Source organism: Charadrius vociferus, unplaced genomic scaffold (assembly GCF_000708025.1).
Source record: "Charadrius vociferus isolate BGI_N301 unplaced genomic scaffold, ASM70802v2 scaffold494, whole genome shotgun sequence".
Classification (NCBI taxonomy): Eukaryota; Metazoa; Chordata; class Aves; order Charadriiformes; family Charadriidae; genus Charadrius; species Charadrius vociferus.
Window position 1 is genome coordinate 370,982 of NW_009648157.1, and position 24,375 is coordinate 395,356.

The 24,375-nt window shown below is 40.1% G+C and overlaps 1 protein-coding gene across 1 annotated transcript in view; it reads left to right on the plus strand.

Annotated features, from left to right (window-relative positions):
- The window catches only part of MTHFD1L (methylenetetrahydrofolate dehydrogenase (NADP+ dependent) 1-like), a 157,169-nt gene that overhangs the window by 15,169 nt on the left and 117,625 nt on the right, over positions 1 to 24,375 (plus strand). The window contains exons 7-13 of the mRNA XM_009884055.1: positions 937 to 1,048; positions 5,963 to 6,042; positions 6,740 to 6,837; positions 11,296 to 11,469; positions 19,933 to 20,069; positions 21,340 to 21,386; positions 23,534 to 23,641. Coding sequence (XP_009882357.1) covers positions 937 to 1,048; positions 5,963 to 6,042; positions 6,740 to 6,837; positions 11,296 to 11,469; positions 19,933 to 20,069; positions 21,340 to 21,386; positions 23,534 to 23,641 — 756 coding nt within the window. The remainder of the gene's footprint in view (positions 1 to 936; positions 1,049 to 5,962; positions 6,043 to 6,739; positions 6,838 to 11,295; positions 11,470 to 19,932; positions 20,070 to 21,339; positions 21,387 to 23,533; positions 23,642 to 24,375) is intronic.

Consider the following 24,375-nt stretch of genomic DNA (forward strand, 5'->3'; position numbering starts at 1 on the left):
AGGATTTGTAGCTGTTCTTTCTTGGCAGGAGTGTTGGGCAGGGTTGCGTCAGAGCACTTTTGGCCAAAAAAGAAGCTGGAGTGGTTGTCGGTCACAAATCAATTCACAGAGAGGCTCTCCGAGTTTGTGACACTTGGTATTAATTTACATTTTTCAAAATATTCCCCAAATCACTGTATCTCTGAAATAATTTTTGCATTCAGGCTTGAGGCAGTGCTGTGTCTGTATTTTGCTTTTTAGTGGATCTTTATACATCTGCCTCTGGTGCTGTCCCTTATCTCGTGGTGATTCTGATAATTGGTACAGGACCCTGTTTCAGAGGAGGGAGGAAAGGAAGACACTTACGTCTTTGATTGTGAGAATTTTTATAGTAACCATTTTTGCTGCAACATCTGTCAGGTTGAACTAAATCAGAGGCACTGATTAGCAAACATGAACTGAGAAGGAAAAAAAAAAATGCTTTAATTGGTATTCTTCAAAGGCATTGATGTTTGCAGATCAGGTCATCTTGCATTCCTATCAGCTGGCCTGGTTTTCTATGGTCAGATAATCTGACTGTACTCTATAATTGCCTATTTACTGTCTTTCAACCCTTCTCTTTCTTAAGTCTCTCCAAGTTATCTTGTTGGACAGGACTTTGGACAATGATAGGGCTTTTTCTTTGGAAGTATGTAATCCCCATTAAATATTATTGGTGTTGACTCTGACTCCACTTGCCTGATTTCACAGTTTGCTTACCTGACTTCATTTTAAATACTATTGTTCTTAAATTTCATGTGGGGTAAGAATCGAGCCATCAGTTTGGATTTTTTTTGTTGTTGTTTGCAAATACTTTGCTCAAAAGGCTATTGCTGTATAAATCTGAATATTATAAGATGCATATTCAATAATGTATTTCTAACGTTAAATGTATGTTTTGTTTTGGGCTGTCCCTAGCTTCATCATGCAGATGTGGTGGTAGTTGGCAGTACAAAACCCGATGATGTTCCTGTGAGCTGGATAAAGCCTGGAACCACCATTATCAGTTGTGCTCGTGACTTGCTGTCAGGTAAGAGTTGTTAAAAGATAGTAGTTCTTGAAAGTGATGTACGCTGGGTCTTTGAGATAAGTGTGTGGCGTGTTGGAGACAACACAGTGTGGTTAAAAGCTGCATCTTCAGGAGAGGGCCTCTAAAAGTGCGTGTTTGCGTACAGGGAGTGTATACGTGTGTCTCTGATGTATAAATAAGAAAAAGATGTCAGGTGAGGGATGAAAAGCTGGGACAGATTCTTCCCACCAGGATTGTTAAATAAGTGATGATCCTATGGATTCAAAGAATTCAGAGGGAAGACTTTTGAGTCATCAGATGAGCTATTATTTAGTGCTGTTTTGTACAGTGTGTTATCCTGTGACTTCTGTGGACTCAGCTGGAACATGGGGAGAAGAGAAGAGGAGCAAAAATATCAATTGCAAAGTGCTGTGAAGTTGTGTGCAGAGAATGGTGCAGGAGGGAGTAGAGAAAGCCGTAGCTAAGGACAGGCAGAATGTCTCCTGCAGTAATTAATTCTGCAAAAAGGATTTGGATTCCCCTCCCTCCTCCCCCCCGACTGATTGTGGAGGGAGTATATATGTTTGTTAATTTCTCAGCTGAAAAATGCTACAGAATTTTATTAGGAATAAAACTAAGCAAGCTTCACAGAAATTATTCTATTCTACTGCTAGAATTGCATTTCCTGTAAAATTCCTAAAAGTCCTGTGAAGTTCTCTAGATATTTTCTAGGGTTTTTTGTATGTATATAAATTTGACTGCTCAGTGTCCAGATGGCATTATGCTGCGAACGAATAGGAAAATAAGGAAGGAGATGTGTAGTGTGATTGGTTAATGTGTTTTTCTAAATCTATCACGTGTGCTTATTAGCACCTGTTGATACTAAACTGGGGAAATGGGCATAAGGAAAGCTAATTGTAAGGTTCTTAAACTAGGTATATTCCATATTGACAAGTGAAGCAGACACTCTATGCAGAGTTAATGCAAGATCAGGCTTATAATAAAGCAGCTGTTGTTCCCATGCAAAGCATGGCCTTAGCAAGAGATTCCTTTCCTTGTCTTTTGTGATATCTGTTTTACTTGAACACCCTCTGTGGGTGTGGAAGATCTGGGTTATTGTGCACTCAGTTGTCTGAAGGCATTTCGGTGTTCATCTTCCACCTCCCAGAACAGCGCTCTGGTCCTAATGAGGATCTCAGGGGTGGGCACCAAGCTTTATCCCTTGTTGATGCTGCACAAGGTGTCCAAAAATAATTCATGTTTTCTTTTTCTTAGCCTAGTGATTAGAAGACTCTCTGCGTCTTTAATGCCCACTTATTTTGCATAGGGATTGCTGGATATAATTGTTAAGTATCTGTGAGGCAGGGCTTGGAGCATAGGTCTCTTCAGCAAACGTCCAACCTACTGGTATAGCATACTCTTATATGAAGGAGGAATGGGGGAGAAAAGGGCAGAGGAGAGACGGAATGGTGGTACAGCAGTAGCACCTATAAATAAATAAATGAAAAGGAATGGTCCCTCCTCGTTTTAATCTTTCTAAGCAGAAACCTCTTCAGTGTTGGACTCGGGGTAGAGGTGCAGGTCTATGACGGCAGGATGGGGGTAAGCCAATCCTTGTAGCCTGAGCAGGCACCCCTGATGACTGAACTCTCCTGGCTCTGTGTGCTGCCTGGTACAAATCCCACTTTCAGATGCCTAATTCTCTCCTTCCATTGCAGAGGGAGTCTGGGTCTTCAGAGACCTAAAAGTTACGCAGTGTAACTGCATGACACATCTTGGGACTTAAGTATCTTTGTGCCTTAGTTGCTATATACAACTATAGATAATATTAGTGTTTCCCTTCCCTAAAAGAGCGCTGTTAGGAAAACTGCATTAAAACATCTGAGTGGTGTTCTGGTACCACACCAACATTCATTTGTAAGGCAGGAAATGTAAGATTTGGCATAAGCATATAGATTTCTTTGCATTTTTCAAGTTGTATCAGTGGGTTGTGCTAAGTAGAGCATTTCTTTGGACAGGCAGCATGAGATTTTTAGCAAGATAATTTAAATAGAACTTATCTACCAAATGCCCATTTGACTTTACGTTTATGCTTTTGAGATTGTCAGAATCTTGGAGAGACTCCGAAAGAATAGCAGAAATGCATTTTAGCAGCTTTAAAAAATGCTGGCCTCAAGACTTACTGGAGGGGTACATGAAACACAGGTGTCTGTTTGACAGGAAGAATGCACTTAGTTTAATTGCAAGATATTTATTAAAGGCCTATTGTGGAGCAGTCATGACCTTGGGGAAACAACTGAGTTAGCAACTGACTCTTCACTTTCAATACGTGGTGGAATCTGGCTGAGGTGCTTGGAAATTGTTCTGGGTTTTTTCTCTCGCCTTAGAAATGTCCAACTTAACATCTGTGGGGTCACAGGAGCTACATGAAGCCTGAAAGTAACAATGGCTGTGAAATGTCCTTTATTCTTGCTAGATTTCAATCTTACGTAGGTATACATGTAGTTTAACACACTCACATGTTTTAAAAGCACTCAAAATCTGCAAGGACATAGTTGAGTTGGGCAGCTGTAATGATGTAAGCCAGGAGAGTAGAGCTAAAAATGCTTGTTCCGAAGTCACAGAATTCTTTTTCAAGTATGTTTTCAATCTGATCAAAGACTTTTAGATGATCACAATTCTAAAATGTTCTGCAATTTCTAGCAGTGCAACATCTTACTCTGCTGCGCTAATGATTTTGGAATCAAGTGAGTGCTGGTAGTGTCTTGCGGGAAAACTCTTTATATGTAAAAGTACAGAAAGGAAAATCAAGTTTCTGAACAAAACTTAAGGATGCCAAAATTATTTGGGTTTTGATGTCCAGCTCCTTTGGGGTGGCTTGGAAGCTAAAGCCCATGTGGTTTAAGTACGTTAGTGGGAAATTCAACCATTTCCCCACCTCTTCACTATTCTAAACTGCTTGAGCAGACAGGTAGCGCATGACAGCAACTCACCCGTCCGCACAGTAGGGTGCAAATAGATGGGCAGATGGGCCTTCGTTTGTGTGAGCCAGAGGAGGGAGCACAATGTTCAGCTGATCTTCTGGCCAAAATCCAAAGCAGAGAGTGCTATGCTGGCTCCCATCTGGAAAATTTATCCTAAGAGAGCTGTTGCAATCCTGTCGTTGTCTTGCTAGCTCCTCGTTGTGTGTGTGACTTTCACCTCTAGCTTTGCCTTCACCCCTGTAAAAGCCTGGTTAGTCATTTGTGGGGTGAGTGTGTAGCATAGGCAGCCTGAGAGAGGTAGTTTATTGAAGGGAAATGTCTAATTCTGATATGTATTTACACACATGCTAGCTCTGCCCTGATAAAGAAGTCATATTAAGCCAAATAACATAAAAAGTCAGAATGTTTCTGTAAAGCACAGCTGTCTGAAAGGGGGTTTTAAACTTCATTCTTCCTACTTCATTTGTCTCTTTGGCAGCTCTCCCAGCCTGGTCTCAAAGCAACAACAGTCAACTTAGGACTGTCATAGTCTGTTCCAGTAAAACTCCTCTGTCTGAGTCTAAAACTGAGCATCTCCAGATTATTCTTTTTTTCTTTTAAATGGCAAGTGTTAATACAAGTAGAAGGACTTTTCAGACACTTCCTTAATTAGAGTTCAATGTCAGGACTGTAACCTTCTGCTTGGCTAGCTTGGTCACCGATGTACAGATGTCTAGTGACAAGGAAGTTTGAGAAAGGATTAGAAAACATACCGAATGAGGCTGAGGGTGTCTGCAGAAAGGGTCTCTGGCCCTCTCGGTGATGGGTGCGAGCGAGTGGGCTGGAGCTGGGCATCATGTGGCGAGGTGCTGTGCTGACTCCTCTGCGTGCTGCTGCCTGCCCCTCTGGCTCCAGCCGGAGGCTTCTGTGCCCTGCCACCACAGGGACTCTGGTGGGGAGGGGTGATCATGCAAGGCAACATGAGCATTTTATGGTCGGTACAGATGGGATGAGTAGAGTGCGAGCTTGACCAGGTCAGGGTTTGCTCTTCGCTTCCCCTGTGGGCGAAAGGTTAAAGCTGTCAGCGCACAGTTGTTATTTTTTATTACAGTTATGTCTACGCCCTTCAGAATGTGACTGGGGCCTTGATACGCCCACAGAGACTGGGATGTGAATTTTGGAGAAATTGTGTCTAGATAGAAGTCAGTAAGCAACAACAGAAAAACAAGCCAAAAGAAGGATTACAGGAAAATGACAAAATAATGTGTTTAGTTAGGGTAGCTGATGTATGTTTATTATATGATACATTGCCACTAGAAACAATAACTGTCTCTAAAGTTGGAGTCACTCTAAATTGTGTAGACTCTTCAGAATATCTACTTTTAATGTCACATTGATGAAGATAACTTTTGCTACTCAAAAAATTTTGCATATTCTGATTCCAAGTTATAAATCCCATTGGACAATAGTCCTATATAGTATTTTGTGATTGTTTCATTATTCTCTCTTGCTGTGTGTGGAAAAGTACAATCTTTACCATGCTCGTTTAGGCGTTTGGTTTAAAAATATACGTAGATTTTCAGATCCTCATAGCTGTCTGGCTTTTTGTTATTGGTTTGTTGGGTGGTTCGTTGTTGGGGTTTTTTTGTCCAAAAGCAATTATTTGCAACCTGGGATTAATCTCTGTGTTTCCTAATTTTCTTTTTCAAGTATGTGTATGCTTTGCCATATGTGTGTGCGTTTGTGTAATATGCTTCAGAGAATACAGTTGTTCTCTGGTTTTCACACTATATCCATCCTCCTGGGTGATTTCATTTCAAGTGTTAAAGAAGCCACGTCTAATTTTGTCAGTGACATTGTTAAATTTCAAGTCAACATTCAGAAACTTTTTGTTTGGACATAGCTTTCAAATATACATGCTCCCACTCACAACAGCTTTGTGTTTTATTAGTGCAATACTTTTATTTTACAGAGAAACACAACTATGATCAGCAAAACAACCATGCCGCTGAAAACACTGTTGGTTCTCTTGCAATAGCAATGCGAATGCAGGTTAGTGTAACTTCAAACCTTGTAAATTTGTTGCTCTTTCTGTGAATTGTAGAAATTGCTTCTACACTTTAGATTTTAATTTTTGTTTTGCCCATTTGAACACCTTACCTGCTTTCCACTTTTAATCAGCTAGTTAGGGTGAGTCATGCCTGTTACATTTAGTTAGGGAAAAGTAAATTAAAAATCAAACATGTCATAATTCTGATGATTACAGTAAAGCTTGGCAGATGCACTTGTATCAGTAGACTAACGTTACTTATTCTGGTAAGACAGTGAAGATAAATTATATCTGCGCACATTTTTATGGCGTGATGGATAGAGGGTCCAAAAGTTTGTTGTTTTATGTCGAAGCAACATGAGTCAGCCAGTGAACAGTTATTATCTTCCATTATTTTGAGGTGTGAGAGAATAAAATTAATTTTCCATTTTACCAGAATAAAATCTCCAAGGCCCTAATTAGAGACTTTTCTCTGTCACTTACATATTAATGGTCTTGTCTCTTTCTGAAGTGTGGACAAACAATAAGACAGTAATAGTGCAATGAATGTTTTCTTCACCCTAACTGAAAGGTTTTTAAGTTTGTTTTTTGTTAGCCTTTGCCATAAAAGTTATTTCAACATACTGGTGAGGTCCTTTGAAATTAGCGTTCGGCATTTGTGATGCAGCTGGTGTGTGCTCTTTTCTTGTTTAAAAACAGAATATGGTAAAAAACACAGAGCGATGGATCCAGTCCCAGCAGTACAGGAAGTGGGACCTCCGCTGCTTGAAGCTGCAGCCTCTCTCCCCAGTGCCCAGGTAATAAGTGGGTTTTTTTAATTAAAAAAAAAAAAAAAAAAAAAGAGTAAGCCAGTGTTAAATGTGACAGTGAACCCAAAAATGGTCCGTGCCTAATTATTTTTAATCTACTTATCTGGACTACATGTTGGGCCTTTTTGTTGTATGCCTCACTGCAACCGTGTCCTTCTGTTTCCTATCAATTTTTACTTTTATGATGTGCATTGGAGCCAAGCTTTATTTAATGAAGACCTAAAACTGGAAAGTTTCATTGAGGGAAGGAGAGAAGTGAAGCCTTGTGTAATGTCAACAGGAATACAAAATACAAGAAGTTCCTGATCGCTAAACCCTAATGTAGGAAGATGTTTATGGATCTAGTTAGGGCCCAGTGGTTTCAATGGCTTTTGGTCTTGTTTTTGTTTTTTCTTCCCTCAGTAGAAGTACTTTCTTCTGCATTAGACTTTTAAACTCCTGTGTAGATGTGAAAAGCAGGAAGCGTATTTATTCTCCTAGCCAGAATCTTTTCAATCACTTCCCGTCATTCACCTCCCAAGGCCCGTGTCTGGGCCAAGGGGATGTTAGGTCTGCCTTGGCACGGTTGTTGACATCTCTGACACTTAGAGCAGCCTGAGCCCTTTGCTGTGCTACAGTGCTTTGCTGTGTGTTGGTTGTGTTGGGTGATGGAGAGAGGAATCAATGACTTGAAGTGAGGTTCTGCTGTGTAAGAAAACTTTGAAAGTTTTGTGTGCTTATTTGTATGCATGCTTCTGGGACACACAGGTGATAGAGGGGCTGGAGCACCTCACACAGGAGGACAGGCAGAGAGAGCTGGGACTGCTCAACCTGGAGAACAGAAACCTCAGGGGGATCTTATCAATGCATATAAATACAATGTATATAATTACAAGGGTACAAAGAAGATGGAGTCTGACTCTTTTCAGTCGTGCCCAGTAACAGGACCAGAGGCAACGGGCACAAACTGGAACACAGGAGGCTCCATCTGAACATCAGGAAACACTTTTTTTTACTGTGAGGGTGACTGGCACAGGTTTCCCAGGGAGGTTGTGGAGTCTTCCGCCTTGGAGATACTCAAAAGCTGTCTGGACATGGTCCTGGCCAGTCTGCTCTGGGTGGCCCTGCTTGAACAGGGAGATTGGACCAGATGACCTCCAGAGGCCCCTCCCAACCTCAGCCACTCTGCGATTCTGTAATTCTGAATCCCTCTGCTGTGGTTTTGGAAAGCTGTAGGAAAATATTTTCTTTTCTAACCACTTTGATTCAGTTTTCACTGTCACTTACAACAGTGTAATGGGAATGGTCACTATTGTAATTTGAAACAGAGATGTCAAAAGAATGAGTTTTCTGTTGTATCCGGGGGCACAAGGATGGAGAAATGCTTGAACGTTTCCTGGGCCAGCATGTCACATTTCTAGAATTAAAGCCTGAAAAATCTATCCTTAAATAATACAGTTAAAAGGTAGATTAAAGCATGTGATGTCATGAGTGTGATATTTACATAATTCATATTTAATGGCATATACATGGCATAACCAGTAATAGGACTTCTATTTCTTTCACAACTCTATAGCTTTGTGTCTTTTTTTCTTTTAAATGTAAAACAACTCATCAGATGGAAAGTATCTTGCTATAAAATGTAATCTTACAGTAATACACCACATTGTGTGGAAACACATGGATTTTTCATTGAAAATGAGGCAAAGCTGCTTAAGCGCTAAAACTAGGAACATCTGCTTTTTGATTTCTGTGAGATCTGAGTGTTAATTGAAGTATTTCCAAAGATACTGGAAATGGAGCGGAAGATTTTCTTACAAATATACAATAAAAAAAAAAAAAAATTCCAACATACAGGCTAAGTAGAGGCAGAGCCTTCGCCCAACTTTTAAATTTTCCTGTATTTTGTAAATTACAACTTACCATTGTCGATGGTGAACTTTTTGCTTAACAATTCTCATTCTTGCGGAAGAACCACTGTTGCACATTTCCAGCAATATTAAGTAATGTAATTTATTGAATAATTCTGTTATTTCCAATGTAGGGAATATATTGTCAAACTAAAAGAGCTAGCTACAAATGTAGACTTCTAAATGCTAGTTATAATCAAGTATTTAATTTCCTGTGTTTCAGAAAATGCTTTTAACAGAAATAATAGACTAGACATAAACATTTTGTCTGTGTTGTTTAGCCCCAGTAGTAGTTAAGGCATAAATGTCAATTCACTGTGAAAATATGCCTTTTATCACTTTATTGCATGTATCAGTGTGCAATCTGTCATTAATAGGTTTCTAAGTTGTTTGAAGTCTAGCTGCCTTGAAGGTTCTTGTGGGAACTTCAGATGGGAAAACAATGACAGAAGTGTTATCATCCACTGTCAATTTTACTTCTAAAAATATTTGTAATTACCTAGAAATTCTTTACCTTTTAATTTATTTATAAGTGTACAGCTTGGTCAGTTTTGCTTCTTCCACTTTTTGCCAGTAATGGTACCTACAGTGGGAAAATCCTCATTGTTTCTTCCGGCACTCTGAAAGGGAAGCGTTTGTGACCCAAAAGATGAGGGAAATAGAAAGGGCTGAGATGGCTGCAGGCAGTCTTGATTGTCTGGCCTGAGATTTGCAATAGTACCTTCTGTCTTTTAGTAAAGAGACTGACAAATTTAGTAGGAAAAAAACCAGGCAGATTAACTTTCTGTCATATTTGTCTACATCCTTCTCTGCTTGCCGAATGCATCAGTTGCTTTAATAGGGGAATAATCATCCTACAAACTTTCCTTGCTTAAATATTTAAGGTACCACACTGTCATCAACTTACCAATATTTTTCTGGGACTCAAGTTGTTTTTATATACAGAGTTCTGAATGAAAACTTTAAATATTCTTTCTCATGTGATGTTTGTAAGCCACTCCGTCTTGTATTCTTGATACATTTTTATGGATAGTTGTGTTCGAAGTAATAGGTAAAAAAGCCAAAGCTTCTACGCAAGAGGTAAGCTTCTACGCAAGAGGATGTGCTTAGTATGTCTTTGAAAGAAAGCAGATTTCAGGTTAGTATATGCAATGAGATGGTCTGCAACCCAACCACTGAGTGCTGTGATTGACTAGCTTCTTATCCTGTAGTACTGGATTATGTCAGAGCTTGGATGGATGATTTCTGGGTTTCACTTAGCTGCTGCAGGGTGCAAAAGTGGGATACTTGAGAATTAGAATTGAATAACGGTCCCGGTTTAGGATATCCTCACAAAATTGCAAGCAATTAAGTTGGCATAAACCGATCATTTGCTGCTGGATGCAGAACAGCCGAAGTCCACACGTAGAGTTGAGATCTGGCAGTAGTTCTGTGTTCATCTGTGGATATTTGAGGTCTTGCAGACTGTTTGAAAGTTCAGGACATTAGCTTTGATGTCATTGCCAGATCCTATCTTAAAATATTGTAATCAGCTGAAACTGCAGGAAGGAATTTAGCCTGGCTAGGCTGAAAGTAATTAATCTCTTGGTAATTTTTTAACTTGCTTTTGTGGTGATGTGAGTAATTCAAAGCCAAAGGAGACAACTCCTCACATCTTGTGTGCTGGGCCCTGGACTTCACTGCTGCGGGAGCTAGCAGCTGCTAAACGCTTAGGTGGACATAAGGGGCAACTAGGTCAAGCTCACAAACGAAAAATCCATGAAGGAGTATTAAATCCAAAGACCCTAGGTGGGCTGGGTCAGGAATTGCAGATACAATAGCGTCCCCCAGCCTACAGCCACCTCCTCTCAGGCCATTCTACCATGTGTGCTTGCTGCATGCTTGTTCTCTTGCCTCAGTTGCCACTCGCAGTCCTTGCTGGAGATAGTTTATAAGCTCACTGGACTTCTGGCCTGAACCCTGTGCGTTAAACTCATGCTGTGTGGCCATTTTTGGTGTAGCTGTGTTTTAGAAGGACGCGAGTTGATTTTCCAACGCCTTGTTTCCTTTGGTGCCCTCATGGGGGAGTAGTGAGGCTTGGCATGCCTGGTAGTACCCTCTGATGAAAGGCGCTATATGCACAAGCGTCAGGTTTAGCTAATGTGTTTATGTGGCTGTTGGCCAAGGAATGTATGTGCTTTTTAGTAAAGTGTATGTGCTGAAATATACTGGGAGGGAGGAAAAGAAAAACAAAGCCAGAAACATCAATTCCAGTGAGACATGCTTGAGCATCCAGCAGACACGTCTCTAGCTTGATATGAAAGCATTACATAATATTTGGATTCTGATTAAATGAGAAAACTCTGTGAAACTGTAACAATTAACAAACACTGCACATGATTTTCTATATTCTATTAGGTGTTAGCTAATATTCAGGTTTGTTTAATAAAATGTGAGAGAGAGTGAAAAACTGAATACAATAACCCCATTGTTGGAGTATTTGCTGTTGTTTTGTGCTCTGTCGTCGACCACCTAAGCTGAGAGAAATCTCCTGGCTCCTATTTGTTTTCTTTTCCAGTGATATTGAGATTTCCCGAGCACAGAGTCCAAAAGCTGTTGATGTACTTGCCAAGGAGATAGGATTGCTTACAGATGAAATTGAGATCTATGGCCAAACCAAAGCCAAAGTACGTTTGTCCCTGCTGGAGAGGTTAAAGGATCAACCAGATGGAAAATATGTTCTAGTTGCTGGGTAAGAATGCACAGTAATGTCATTAATGTCCACCCTTTCCACTCATATTAATATAAACATGCAGCTTACGTCTTCTTTAACACACTGCACACATAAGAACCCTGAATGTTGTCGGCTGTGTATTGCTCTCTTCTGAAAGCAAGCAGTTTTTGACATTTTTTGAAGCAACACAACTTTTCTTCCAAACTGTAATTACTGAAGTATATTTTATAAAAGGTAGTTTGTTCTAAACTTCTTAAATGCTATCTGTTGGTGCGTGGAGTTTTTCTTACTGCTTTATCAGAATTTTAAATGTTTAACTTGAATAGTCTGTGTGTATTGTGGCTGTTTATAAACAAACTTTAACAGAAGCTACATGCTAATCTGTTGATATTAACAATAAATACTTTTTTTATTGAAGAACAGATTACAAAGTTAGAAAAGCCGTGTTTTTTCTCTGAAATGTAGACATGTCTCCAGGCAGGCTTATTCTGCTCTCTGTTCCCACGATTATAGCAAATGCTATAAAAAAAACAGGAATTATGCGCTTCTCTTCTGAAGAGCTACGGGTTTTTTCTGCATTCAGTGAGACAACATTTTTTCATTTGCCTGGTTTGCTAAGTGGAAACTTGTAATTGTGAACAAACATGAAGGTTTTCATTAATATTTAGATTGCAATGTGTTCTTTATATTCTGAATTAATCTGTATCGTTGCTTCCTTGTAAGTAAAACCAATCAGGTTTAAAATATAGCCTTAGGCTGATCCAGAAGGAGAAGGCTGTTCTTAACTGCCTTGATCTACCAGTTCCTCAGTCGGGGTCGTGTTTTGCAAACTGTTTGCTTTACTGCCTTCCTGTGGGGACAGCCTGGATTTCTGGCACTCTCTGAGATGGAGCTGTTGTAGACTGAGAGACCTGATGTTACAAAGCAGAGGCAGGCAAGTCATGAAGCTGTCTTCAAAGCTATGTGATAGAACTGCAATGTATAAAGATGTTCCTGGAGGATGTTGGAATGGTTGTTTAAGAAAAGGAGATAGTAGCTGGTTGAGCCTGGTTTCCCTTGGTAGAGTTTTATTTTGCATTTTGCTGCTTTGGAGAAAAAGAAGAGCAGATTCAGCATTTGGCTGAGTTTGAAGCAAGTTGCTACCATGTACTTTCAGGCTCATGTTGTCGACTGCATCAGTTGGGCACCACGCTGCAGGCTGTGCCAGGCTTCTCTAGCAGCAGTCTCACAGAAGCAGAGGTTATTTGAAAATCTCTGGAGGTGGAAGATAGCATGATGCAAAGCCCCATTCAGGTGCATTTTAGCTGTGTCAGACTGTATGCACCAGTGCTTATGTTTCTTCACACCACTTTTGCTCCCAGTCTTCTTCAAGAAAGGTATCTCAAGCAATTGTCGGAATGTTGTTTTGTTGGCACAGACAGAAGTGTATACTAGTGTGGAAGAAATGGGGAAGTTTTGACTAGCAACATGAAATCTGGCAACAAATAGAAAATTGTATCTTCTTAGGTTTATGTAACAAGTATAAAGACTGAGTTGTTTCACAAAGAAATGGCTGGGTTTGGTACCTACAGGACTTCATTATGCAATATGTTGCGATTTGTGACTTCTCTGAAGTTACTGCATCTGGTGGGGGGATTACAAAGCCACACCTGCTGCACAAGGAGTGCTTGGGCAAGGTGCCTTCAATAGCGGGAACGTTCTCTTCTGAGAGAGTTCAAAGTTTGACTTTGAAATATTGTACATATAAAATATATATAACTTGTGTTTCTCTGTCCTCATTTGCTGAAATGACTGTAGCAGACAGATTTTAAGAAAAGTGGGGAACTACGTCTGGTACGGAAATGTTCAGTACAATGAAAACTGAATACCACTCAAGTGTGGAAATTGGGGAGTGAAATAATATCCTCAGTTGCCTTCTTCATCCTCTCCCTGCCAAGGCAATGTCAACCAAAACCTGCCATTTGAATTACTATGTTCATTCACAATAACCAAAGATATTTAGAAATTCTTTTAGAATGATGCAGTATAGGTCTTCAGAATAAGTTTTCAGTGGTTCAGAGGAAACATTTAAGATATATGCTTATTCCTCTGGGTATTTGGTCTGATGGAGATATTTATTGTGTGATGTGAGCTTTTCATATGTTAAGGAAGTGAAAAGTGTGTATTCCACAAGCTGCAAAATCTCCAACCTTTATCCATGATGCAGCCAGTGACATTTGTGCCTGTAATTCCACAATCAGGTTTAAATGTTTCATGAAGTCTAGGAATTTATTCCTGATGTGCTAGAGCTCAAACTTGTTGTTCTGAATAGCAAAATGCAACCAAATGTACCTTTTTATCTCTAAGGATAGCTGTATGTATGACTTTTTTTAAAAGTTGCTACTAACTGGAAAGTCTTCTTTGCTCTTTCTGAATTGACACAAATACACCAAAATACCTCATCCAATACATACTTTATATGCTGAAAAATTGCAGTTTTATTAACAGATAATGTCACCCAAAAATAGGATAAAGACTTAATTTCTTCATAACTTCCATTTTCTTCTGCATGGAGAGCATTCTTTTCACTTTCTTTAATTCTCACATTTTTTTGGGGTGTGTGACTTGTTGTAGGGCTCATGCTAAGACACCTTGGGGTCAGAGCCGCGAGTTATCATGGAGTAATTAGCTCTTGAGCATAAACTGCATGTATACAGGCTTACAGTGTGCTAAAACCCCCTATGTTACAGGATATGTTAATTCAAACTGCCTCCCATTCACTGGAAGCTGAGAGCGTGCAAATGAACGAATCTTGTGCATGACCTAGTAGCTAAGTTTAGTGCCCAGTGTAACTTAAATCATGCATTCAAGCATGTAGGTAGAATATTCTTAAACAAAAGATGAAACTACATCTAAAATTTCGTACACTGTGTGTGTTCCAGCATTTTGTTTTTAAATGCTCCAGTGCTGTGGCTTTGACCAGTTCATTCTGGAAACTTGTTCGCTTCAAAAATGCAAGCTGAGGAATAATAGAATGTGGAAAAATCATGAAATATAATGCTGCTTTTAGTAAGAAGCGTGTTGGATTTTGAATGCTGGAAAATTTAAAATCAGTACTTCTCACCTAACATTAATAGATTGTTTTGTGATGAACTACCTTTTCAGAAAGATAAAATGGAGGGAAATAAATGCTAACTTAATGCTTGTACAAGTTGTATGATGGCAAATATCTTAGGGACAGAATATTCAGATTTAGACTTGCAGTTTACTTCTAATGGGTACATATTGGATTGTACTTCTGTTCACTGTATTTCTTGGGCCACAAGGTGCTTAAAAGAAATGAAAAATGGTAGACAAAAAAGAGGGAAAAGTACAGGGAAGAGTAAGTGGGGAAAATACCACTGTGTTGATGCACTGAAACATCTGACCGTCCAAAGCAAAGTCATGGCTGAGACAGTTTGTCATGTATTCATCATGTCATTGCACAGCTCCTGGTTGGGATTGCCTTAGATGGGCCTTTGTCAGCTTTTGAGAGTTCATAGTTGTGATTTTCTCAGTCTGTTCCTGGCTTTGTTTAGTCATTTAAGCTTCATAGTGATCACTGTGCTTTCGTGGAAGGACATATCAGTCCCATTTTGAGGATGCCACTGCAATGTTGTCATAATCTCACCTCGATGAGGTGACAGGAGTTGCAATTCTGTGCTCATAAATAAATTTCTGACAGTGGTAATCTTGGATGGGAGATGTATATAGGTGAGGCTGTCATTTGTGGGAACTCGATTCCCATGCCCTCCATATCTAGGCTTCACAGGTTTCCATGTGGACCATGGGAATGGTGAACTCATTAAAATCTTTGGAATTGCTGATACTGATGATTTGAAGATAGGAAATTTGAAAGAGGAGAGTTGTCACATATCCAGTAAAGTTCTTGCTGGAGTCACAGCGGCTGGGGTAGCTGTGAGGAGGTTACAGCTGGTGCAGTGTATCATCTCACTGTTTGTTTATTTTCTCTTTGGGAGACCTCCTGTAGCTTTCCCACAGAAACAGCTCCACTGTAAGCTAATGTGATGTATAACAAACAAACAAAAAGTCTGCATATTCTTATCTTTGTTTTTATATACATAAAGAGAGAAGGCTTTCCAATGTTATGGAAAACTTACTGTGCCAAGGAGCTGGTGACCGCTTGGTAGGTGGCAAAATAAGTTTTAAGGAGGAAAATAATTGTGGAATTTCTGTGTTTAGATTGAAAACATATTAAAGAAATTTGAAGAATAATGCAAATGGGTATAAAAGTCTCTCAAAGTTCATTAAAATTTACTGTATTTTAAAGGAAGGTGGTGTTTTTTTCTAGATTTGCATAAGGTCAAAGCACAGCATTGCACAATTGAGCTAAAGTTAGCCATTGGCAGTTGTAATCTTATACTCATGCGAGTGAGTGACCTAAGTTGCAAGAGTGTAGGCTCAGTAGTGTAGCCAGCAAAAACATCTCAATGTCCACAAAACAGCTTAAGTGGATTATTTTATTTATAAAAACTGATCAAAGTAGGCCAGGTACAAAAAGGAAGATATTTAAAATAAGCTTTCTGATCAAGTTGTTGGAATAAAAATTTCTTTTACTTTCAGGCTTTTCTCTTTTTTTGGCTTTTTTTTTTTTTAATTAATATTTAAAGCTGAGGTTCTGGTAGCTATTGCAACCTTTAAATAAATGTTTAGCTCTTAAGATTTATCCTCTAGTCTCCAGGCTGCTACTCTTCCTCTGAGAATCAAAAGTGTTCTGCCAGGGCATCTCATGTAAGATTGAGGATAGGTAAGTGAATTGTTCACACCAATCTGCCTTCACTAAACAGTGTGATTTGCAGAGTCCTTATGTTTTGTTAATTCTATTAGGTGGAAAGACACTGAAAAGTTGGGTTCCTGGTTTTGACTTTTCAGGGGTTTGTGCCTATTCCTTCCTGCTGTGGTGGATGAGGTTTCTTGGGAGGGTGTCACCCAAGTGCTATAGACTGCTTAGGGAAGTCTGGTTGCTGGTTTTCTTCCTCCATCACATCTGTCTTTAGACATTTTGAGCCTTTAGATATTCATCTGAGTAACTCTAGTTCCAGAAAAACTAAGGATCACAGGGTCTTCTCAGAAGGGAGGGAACAGATTAAAATGAACAAACGAATCTGGGGAAGACATTGAAAGTGCAGCCTGTTAAAGCCAAGCAGATTTGAAGAAGTCAAGGTCCTGTCTGCAAAGACATGTCTGTTTACTGCTGCAAGCCATTGTGTGCTTGCCATGAGTACACTGGTGAAAATAAGCTTGTTCTAGTTCATTTTTACTCTCATTTTGGCAGAGGCTGGTTCTCCCACAGTGCCACATTCTCAATAGGGATGTGGCTGGTGCAGAGTATCAATGTACTGGAAATTCAGAAAAGGGAATTCAGAAATTCATCTGTTCCTCCTAGGTTGATCAGTGAACAATGGTGTGTTTATCTTTTTGTCCTCTGGGGAAAGGTCTTTCTCATAGAAAATTCTGAGTGCTTTCTGGCTCGTTTTCCATAGTCATTTTAGATTAAGCTCTGGGTTACCAGAGCATTTTAGTAATGTGGTGCTTGATTGTGTGTAGATACTATTCTTCATGCAACTACCAACATGCTGCATCTTTGCTTGTGCTTGTTTCATGAAGAGTTGTAAAAAGTCCCTGTGCTACTGTGCATGCCAGGTCAGCCTTCTGCCATGTTTTGAGCTGCACTTGAGGAAATATCCTGGTGATCGTGTCTCTGAATTCTCTCAAATGTGAACTTCGTGTGCCCGATGTTCAAAAAGAGAGTTAACCACCAACAGGAAGCACTGCAAATACAAGTTGTACTGTTAGCAGCGCAGCTGTTGTGTGCTCTGAGTTTTGGGGGTTTATGGGAAGTCCTTTACTGGTAACTTCCAGTAAACAGTTATATAGGTGGTTTTTTCATAGCGGAATACTTTGCTTTTTGGTGTGGGTTTTTTGTTTGTTTCATTGTTGTTTTTTAAATAACTGGCAGCTTAAAGACTTATTATCTTGTTAGGTCTTTGAATGAGTGCAGTAATGCTTCAAGATTACTTGTATATTCTTTAAATCTGGCTTCAATGCACAGGAATAAGAGGATCAAGTAAATGAGATTAGGGCAATAGGCGAAAGTGAATGAGACGGTAGGAGAACAAGGGGCTTAGAAGAACAAGGGGCAAGGAGAAACCATGCTGATATTTGAATAGGGTTTGGGCAGCCGGTGTTAGAACAGTAGTGAGGAGGATGAAACTGTCAGTGAAAGTGAGTTAACCTGACTGTGGTGCTCTGAAAGAAGCATCTTTGTACAAAAGTAAGGATCCTGGGACAAAATGGAGATGGCAGAAATAGTGGTCGGAAAAATGGAAGCTGTCATTGTAACAGCAGTAAAACCAAGTAGGATTCTGTGCTCCTTCAGTAGATCAGAAGGAAATAAGAAGGCATAGTATGGATAAAAAGACAACAGGGACCAAAACCACTTTTGAGAATAGATGAAATGGATTCTTCTCAGGATATGCTCTAAATCTCTCACCTCTTTTGGGCTCTACATAGATATTTTCCTAAAAATCTGTGAATTCCCCTTTAAGTCAAGGGAGCGTGTTCTAGGAAGGCTGGATGATGAAATAGTCTGGATAGTTATTGATGATGCTTTAGAATCTGATGATTGGCAAACATGGTGTTATAAATGTGGGGAAAAAATGTCCAAATTAAGTAACCCGGGTACTACATGGTCATACAAGAGTAATTCAAAGCTATCAGTACACAAAATACTATTTCTGAAAAGTCTCAATTCAGGGAATCTGTTATAGATGTATTAAACCCCATTGATTTCAGTGGAACTTGAGTTGAAACATTACTTGTCTGAATAGGAAAATTCTTTCCTCGAACGGCATAGAAGATGTTAATTTGGCTTGCCTCCTATTGCCCAAAGTTTTCCTGACATATCTAACAAAGTCTTCTTTTTTTAACAAAAAGCCCAGGATCCAATTATGATGCAAAAGATAGATTTGTGACAAGTTAATGTATTTCATGTGTTTACATTTTTGGGACAAAGAAGGGCTTTTGTCAATCTGTGAACTAACTGAACTAAGCTGAATCTTAAAGGCAAGGAGACAACAGGGATGTCTCCTTGCATTTGACAATTTTACTAATGTTTTTATGCCATTTGAATTGTGATCTGATGATAGCAATATCTTGGAAAAATTACTAGTTGGGAAAGGAAGTGTTTCTAATTAGAGCTAGATGTTTTAGCTCAAGTTTTGAAGAGGTCATAGGATAAGGGTTCCTCTTTGACTAGGATGTGTGTGCATGCTTGTATTTCCTTGGGAATGAACTTTAGTTCTTAACGTCAGCTTCACTAAGGTACTTACTTCTCTGCAATTAGTGAAGGCAGCAAAGATATGAATGGTTACACTTTGCCAAAAAGTAGGACTTGTGTGAGAGTGGTGTGAGTGGAAAAGGGACTGAGGCTGTCTTCTTTTGCCAGTCAGAAGGAGAAATGCTATGCTCTGAATCATTTGAATACATTTTGGAGACATGAGATGTGTTCATACTTTAAGAAAGAATAAAGGAAAAAACCCTCAAGACCCCCCCACAACTTTTAACATGGATCATAAGCAAATGTGCTGACCTTGAAAGTAGGGAGGACATCACTTAAACTGAGAGTTGTCTCATTCATAGAAGGCTGATGAAGTTTTTTACTTGCAAAATCAGCTGTCGTTGTCCCTTCGTTAAAGGGACAAGAACAGAGCCTTTGAGTGGAGGTTGGAGTCTTGGCTCAATCATGGCCTAGGTGTGGGAGTTGTAGCATGAGGTTTTTGAGCTTTTGTATGGGAGGTTGGACTGTGATTGTAATTGTCCCTCATCACACTTAAATCTGCAAAAATATCATGAAACATAAGTGTAAAATAAATCATGTTCAGTGGAATAGAGTGACTTTTGTGTCCTGTTTTATTTAAAAAGCAGTTGATCTGTCATTGTTGAGGGTTATGATGACATGGAAGCTGAAGACGGATAGTTGAGCTCTACAAACAAAAGTGTTGGTTATTTAATTTAAAATATTCTATTATTTCATTCAAAGCTTGAGCAGTGGGAATAAAACATCTGATGTATTATTACAGAAAAGTATTAATACATGCTCAGAGTATCTTGATGGATGGTTTGTTAATGAAACTGGTGAGACTTTTGTGCTGTAATAAAAATGTCTAAATTCAATATATTCTTTTTAGAACTTTTGCCAAAATAATCTTCTCTTTTTCTGCTATCATAGTAAATTGCTTAAATAGAAGACACATGTATATTAGCATTCCAGCTTGAGCTAGGGGCTAACATTGTGGCAGTATTTTTGTGGAGATAAAGTAATCTTATGGAAATTTGCTGTATAAATATTCTTCATTGAAATCAAAAGCTGTAAGTTCTGATATCCTTAGCAAGACTGACATCAGGAAAGAATTTGATTAATCTTTTTTCTTGTTTTGCTAGAATAACCCCTACACCCCTTGGAGAGGGGAAAAGCACAGTCACAATTGGTCTCGTTCAAGCGCTTACTGCACACCTTAACATTAATTCCTTTGCTTGTCTGAGACAACCCTCCCAAGGACCTACTTTTGGAGTTAAAGGTACGTAATATTTGCAGACTCTATGACCTCTTTCAGATTTAAAGGAAATACCGTGGGGTTTTTTCGGTGGGGTTTTTTTTTTTTTTGCTTTTCTCCTTCCTTAGTTATTTCACTAACTCGGTGGATTGTCTGAATGGTAGCATATTGGATTTTTTTATAAGTATATCACTAATAGATAAAAGTTTCTTGCACATGTCTTCCCATGTAAGGTTATCTGTGTTCATGTACTTAATGTGTATTGGTAATGCAGATAAAGCCCAAACATAATGAAAGGCATATGTTAACCAGGAGGAGTTTTGCATGAGTACACACCCTTCCAGCCACTCCTCTGTTTGGAGACTCTCTGAATGATGAAAGATGTCTCTGAATGTTACTGTTTAATTCTTCCCTGAGAAGGAGTCCTAAATCCACTCATATTGATTGGAAATATCCAAGCTAAGGAAGTTGGCAGTTATGCATATGGTTTGGCTGTGTCTGTGTCACATTTGGCTAGGTCTGAACCTCTTTCTGTTCTTCTGAGTTGTTCCCCCTAACCATGGGCTGCTGCCTTTTTGCCTAGAAACCTTTTAAGAGCCTGAGGGCCAGGTAAGAGTGAGCCAGAGTTCAAGACTGTCTTCAATGCTGATAGGAAGTAATGCAATCTTTTTTTTTTGCCATTTCTTAGCTGAGATTGGTGCCTAACTGGGCAAGCACTCTCCATCTGCTCTACTTTGCTTTGCTGAAGTTTTAAGTTAACAAGTTTGATTTCAGCTGGAAGGCTTCTGGTGCTTGGTGCTTCTCAGCCAAGACTGGTGCATGTGAGTGCTTTAATCCCTCCACTCAACTTGTGGGTAGGCTACAGCAAACTCCTTTGCCTGTACTCTGAGAGGCAGTGGGAAAGGAGCAGTCAGGCAAGGGTGTGAAGGTTTCATTCAGAAGCAGTGCTTGCTCGTGACTGCTATGTCTTTCCATCCAACAGCTGCATGTGCATGACTGTGTCCGAAATCTGGGCAGGAGCAGAGGATGGCCCTCATGTAGCCAAGGTCTGGGCCAGCCATCAGATGTAGGCTTTCATTTCAGATCAAGAATTCCCTTTTTACTGCCTGCTGAAAAAGTCAGCAAGGTTTATAGAAATCCTGTTTATTTGGGTGCACCACTGATCCCCTAATAGAAATCAAAATTCTGAGAAATGTGTCATCAACACTGTATGTTTCACTTTGTGTGTTTAAGAGTGATTGTTTTTTTCCAAAACCGGTGCCAGTCTGATGTGACCATATGCTTTCCTGTGCAGGTGGAGCAGCCGGTGGTGGATATGCTCAAGTGATTCCCATGGAGGAGGTGAGACAGCAGGGGATGCAGCAAGTCCCCGTCCTTCTGGGAGGGGTGGCCAGACCCAGCTGGCCACTGCAGCACTTGGTTGGTGGTGATGGTCTGCCTGGAGAATTGGAGTGGTCCTTGCCATCTCCATGTGGTCCTTGCCATCTCCACATGCCTCCTGTGTGACGTGGATATGCTGTGGAGTCACGGTGCAAAAACGTTGCACAGATACTGTATATGTTTTGTAACATCTCGCTACCCTTCAGATGCTTCCTGAGAAGAAAACCCACTATCCACGCATAACATACAAGACAGAGCTGGCTGCTGCTATTTTTTTCCTTTTGTATCCACATCTATTGCAAAAGAGAATGAGAAAGCATTGCTTTTCTGGTGGAGTAAAAAAATGTAGATTTAGTATTTCATTTTAGCAGAAGTCACTGAATATGACAAAATGGACTTTGTTTTTAGTCAGGCTGGTCCTCCTGTGGTAGTGTCAGATGTGCCCAGAATACTGCGTAGGGGTGAATACCACAACTTTTTGATGATTTGGCTCAACAACAGTGATGAAACAGAGCAGTCTCCTGTGAAAAATTGTTTTTCATAGGTGCCGGCTGTTGGGGAGCTGCAAGGGCTGGGGCTCCCCATGGGGGCGGCCAGGCATGGCCTGGCAGCCGGTGCCTTTCCCATCCCTAGCCAGGAGCACTGGGACAGCCCCAGCCTGGGCATCGGGCACCTCCATGGGGATGGGCTGAGGCCAGGCTGGGGATGTGGGCCCACAGGGGAGCCTGTGGCCAGGCAGAGCTGTGGGAGCTGGAGACCGGCGCCGCTGTGGTGCCACTTAGGCAGGGGCTGATGGCCCCTGGGGCTGATGTGGGGTCCTGGGCCATGGGGGAGCCCCGGGGGGCCAGGCAGGGACAGAATTGTTTTCTTACCTCTAAATGAATCTTTCCTCTACCCACAAGTAAATGGATTTCTGTTGAAGATGGCATCATCCCTAGCTCTCTGCAAGAGCTTCTGAAAATCACGTGTAGGCTTTGGAAGGAGCTGGCTGGGTGCATGCCTTCAAAATACTCTCTGAAAATAGTGATACTCTGAAGTGTGCACCCTCGCCTAGCACAACGTGATCCATGTGTTTATGCACAGGCTGGGTCAAGGACAGAGACGAAATGTAGACCGTGTGTAGTTGTCGGTTGGCTGCTGCCATCTGAGCTGGGTGCCTTCTTCCACCTCCCTCCCTTGTCCTCAGCAGGCTTAGCTGTGTGCTGTGGGGCTTCGGCACGCTGCAGGGGACAGCGAGGTTTTGTGTTGCTTTCCAGAGCGTAAAATGCAAGCAGATTCTCTGGGCAATGGGGCATGTAAGGATAGTCTGTCTAAGCTGCTGTGTATATTCACAGTGCTTTTTTTGGACAGGCGTTATGGTTTCACCCCAAAGAGTCTAATTTAGAGCTCAACAGAAACTACTCCATGGTCCAAACTGGTCAAGTACCACCTTGAAAGTGGTCCACTTTGGTGAGTGTGAGCACAGTCAAGGGCTTGTGTCGGTTGCTGTCAGTGCTGCTGTGTGATCAAAACTGACCTTCCGCCTCCTGCTGTCAGAGATACACAAAAAATACAGTACCTACGTAACACAAGTCCTAGTCTAATCTAAACTACTGATTTCAGTTTTTTCCAAAAAAACTTTGTTGGACACACTTTGTATCAGCAAAGTTCATGCCTGATCAGCTACGGGCTGTTCTCCTGTGACTAGCAGAAAGTTGGCATACACCCCTAAAGCCAGCACGCACGGGGTGCTCCAGGGGATTCAACAGAAATCTGCACCTCTGGGCCAGGTCAATTAGTAAATACTGACAGTAAACCGATTTAGTATTAATGATGTGGAACCGTAGCCCTGGGCTTTTCATTCTTGGATCATTTAGCAAAGAATAAAGACATTCATGGCTTTGTTTGGCTACACTAAGGGTAGTTTACCACGTACTGAGGTGAAAACAAGTCCTTCATGTAGCTCAGTCTATTTTCAACCTGATAATATTTCATCTGCACTGATAGGTGACTAATCAGAGCTGCAGCCTCAAGGAGACAGCAACAATTGTTGCTGCTCATCTGTCTGAAATTAATAAACTGAGTTAAATGGTTTCTCAGAAAAAGATTTTGTTGTTTTCATCTTCTAGTTCAATCTTCATTTGACTGGAGATATTCATGCTATAACTGCTGCAAATAATTTGCTGGCTGCTGCTATTGATGCTAGGATCTTGCATGAGAACACTCAATCTGATAAGGTGAGAATTATTTTCTGATATCCACATGACATTTTTTCTTTTCCATTTTTCAATATCCTGCATTTCAGAGCAAAATAAGTTGATTATCTTTTTATATTTTCACTGGGTGAACAGCAAATATTGCTGAAGCCATTCTATATTCTGCTGGGAAATATTCCTTATAGAATATATTTTTCTGGCAAATAGCTACCATAAGGTAGTCTTTAAGATAAGGATCTTATGCCCAGTACATTGTCAACTATTTCAGACTGTACTAAATAGTCTAATAAAAGATTTTCTCTCTATATATAGTCTTATTATTGTTAATATTTTCTGTACTTCTTTTGAAGTTAAAAACTACACTTCTGATGTGTAGCTGGGTATGATGTACCTTAAGAACAAGGGGTTGTGGGGAAATAAACTAGATCCTCTTCCCTCCACTAAATCTGTTGTGATCTTAACACAAACGTTGACTTGAGTCTTTAAAGGGAAGGGAGATAGTAAGGGAAGGAGCTTCCTTTTTTTTTGCTACAGTGTTAAAACTGAACAGGGTTGTCATATCCCTGTTACTTGGTATGACATAAATGTTCATTTAGGCCAGTTTAAAAATGGTAGTTATAGTTTGAATAATTTGGACCTTGGTTAAAGTTTTAAACGGTTCCCAATTTCAAAAATAATACATATTTTTTGGTGAAACATAGAAACACAGTAATTTTGGTAATTGGATTTAGACTGTTAAATCATAGGCATTGCTC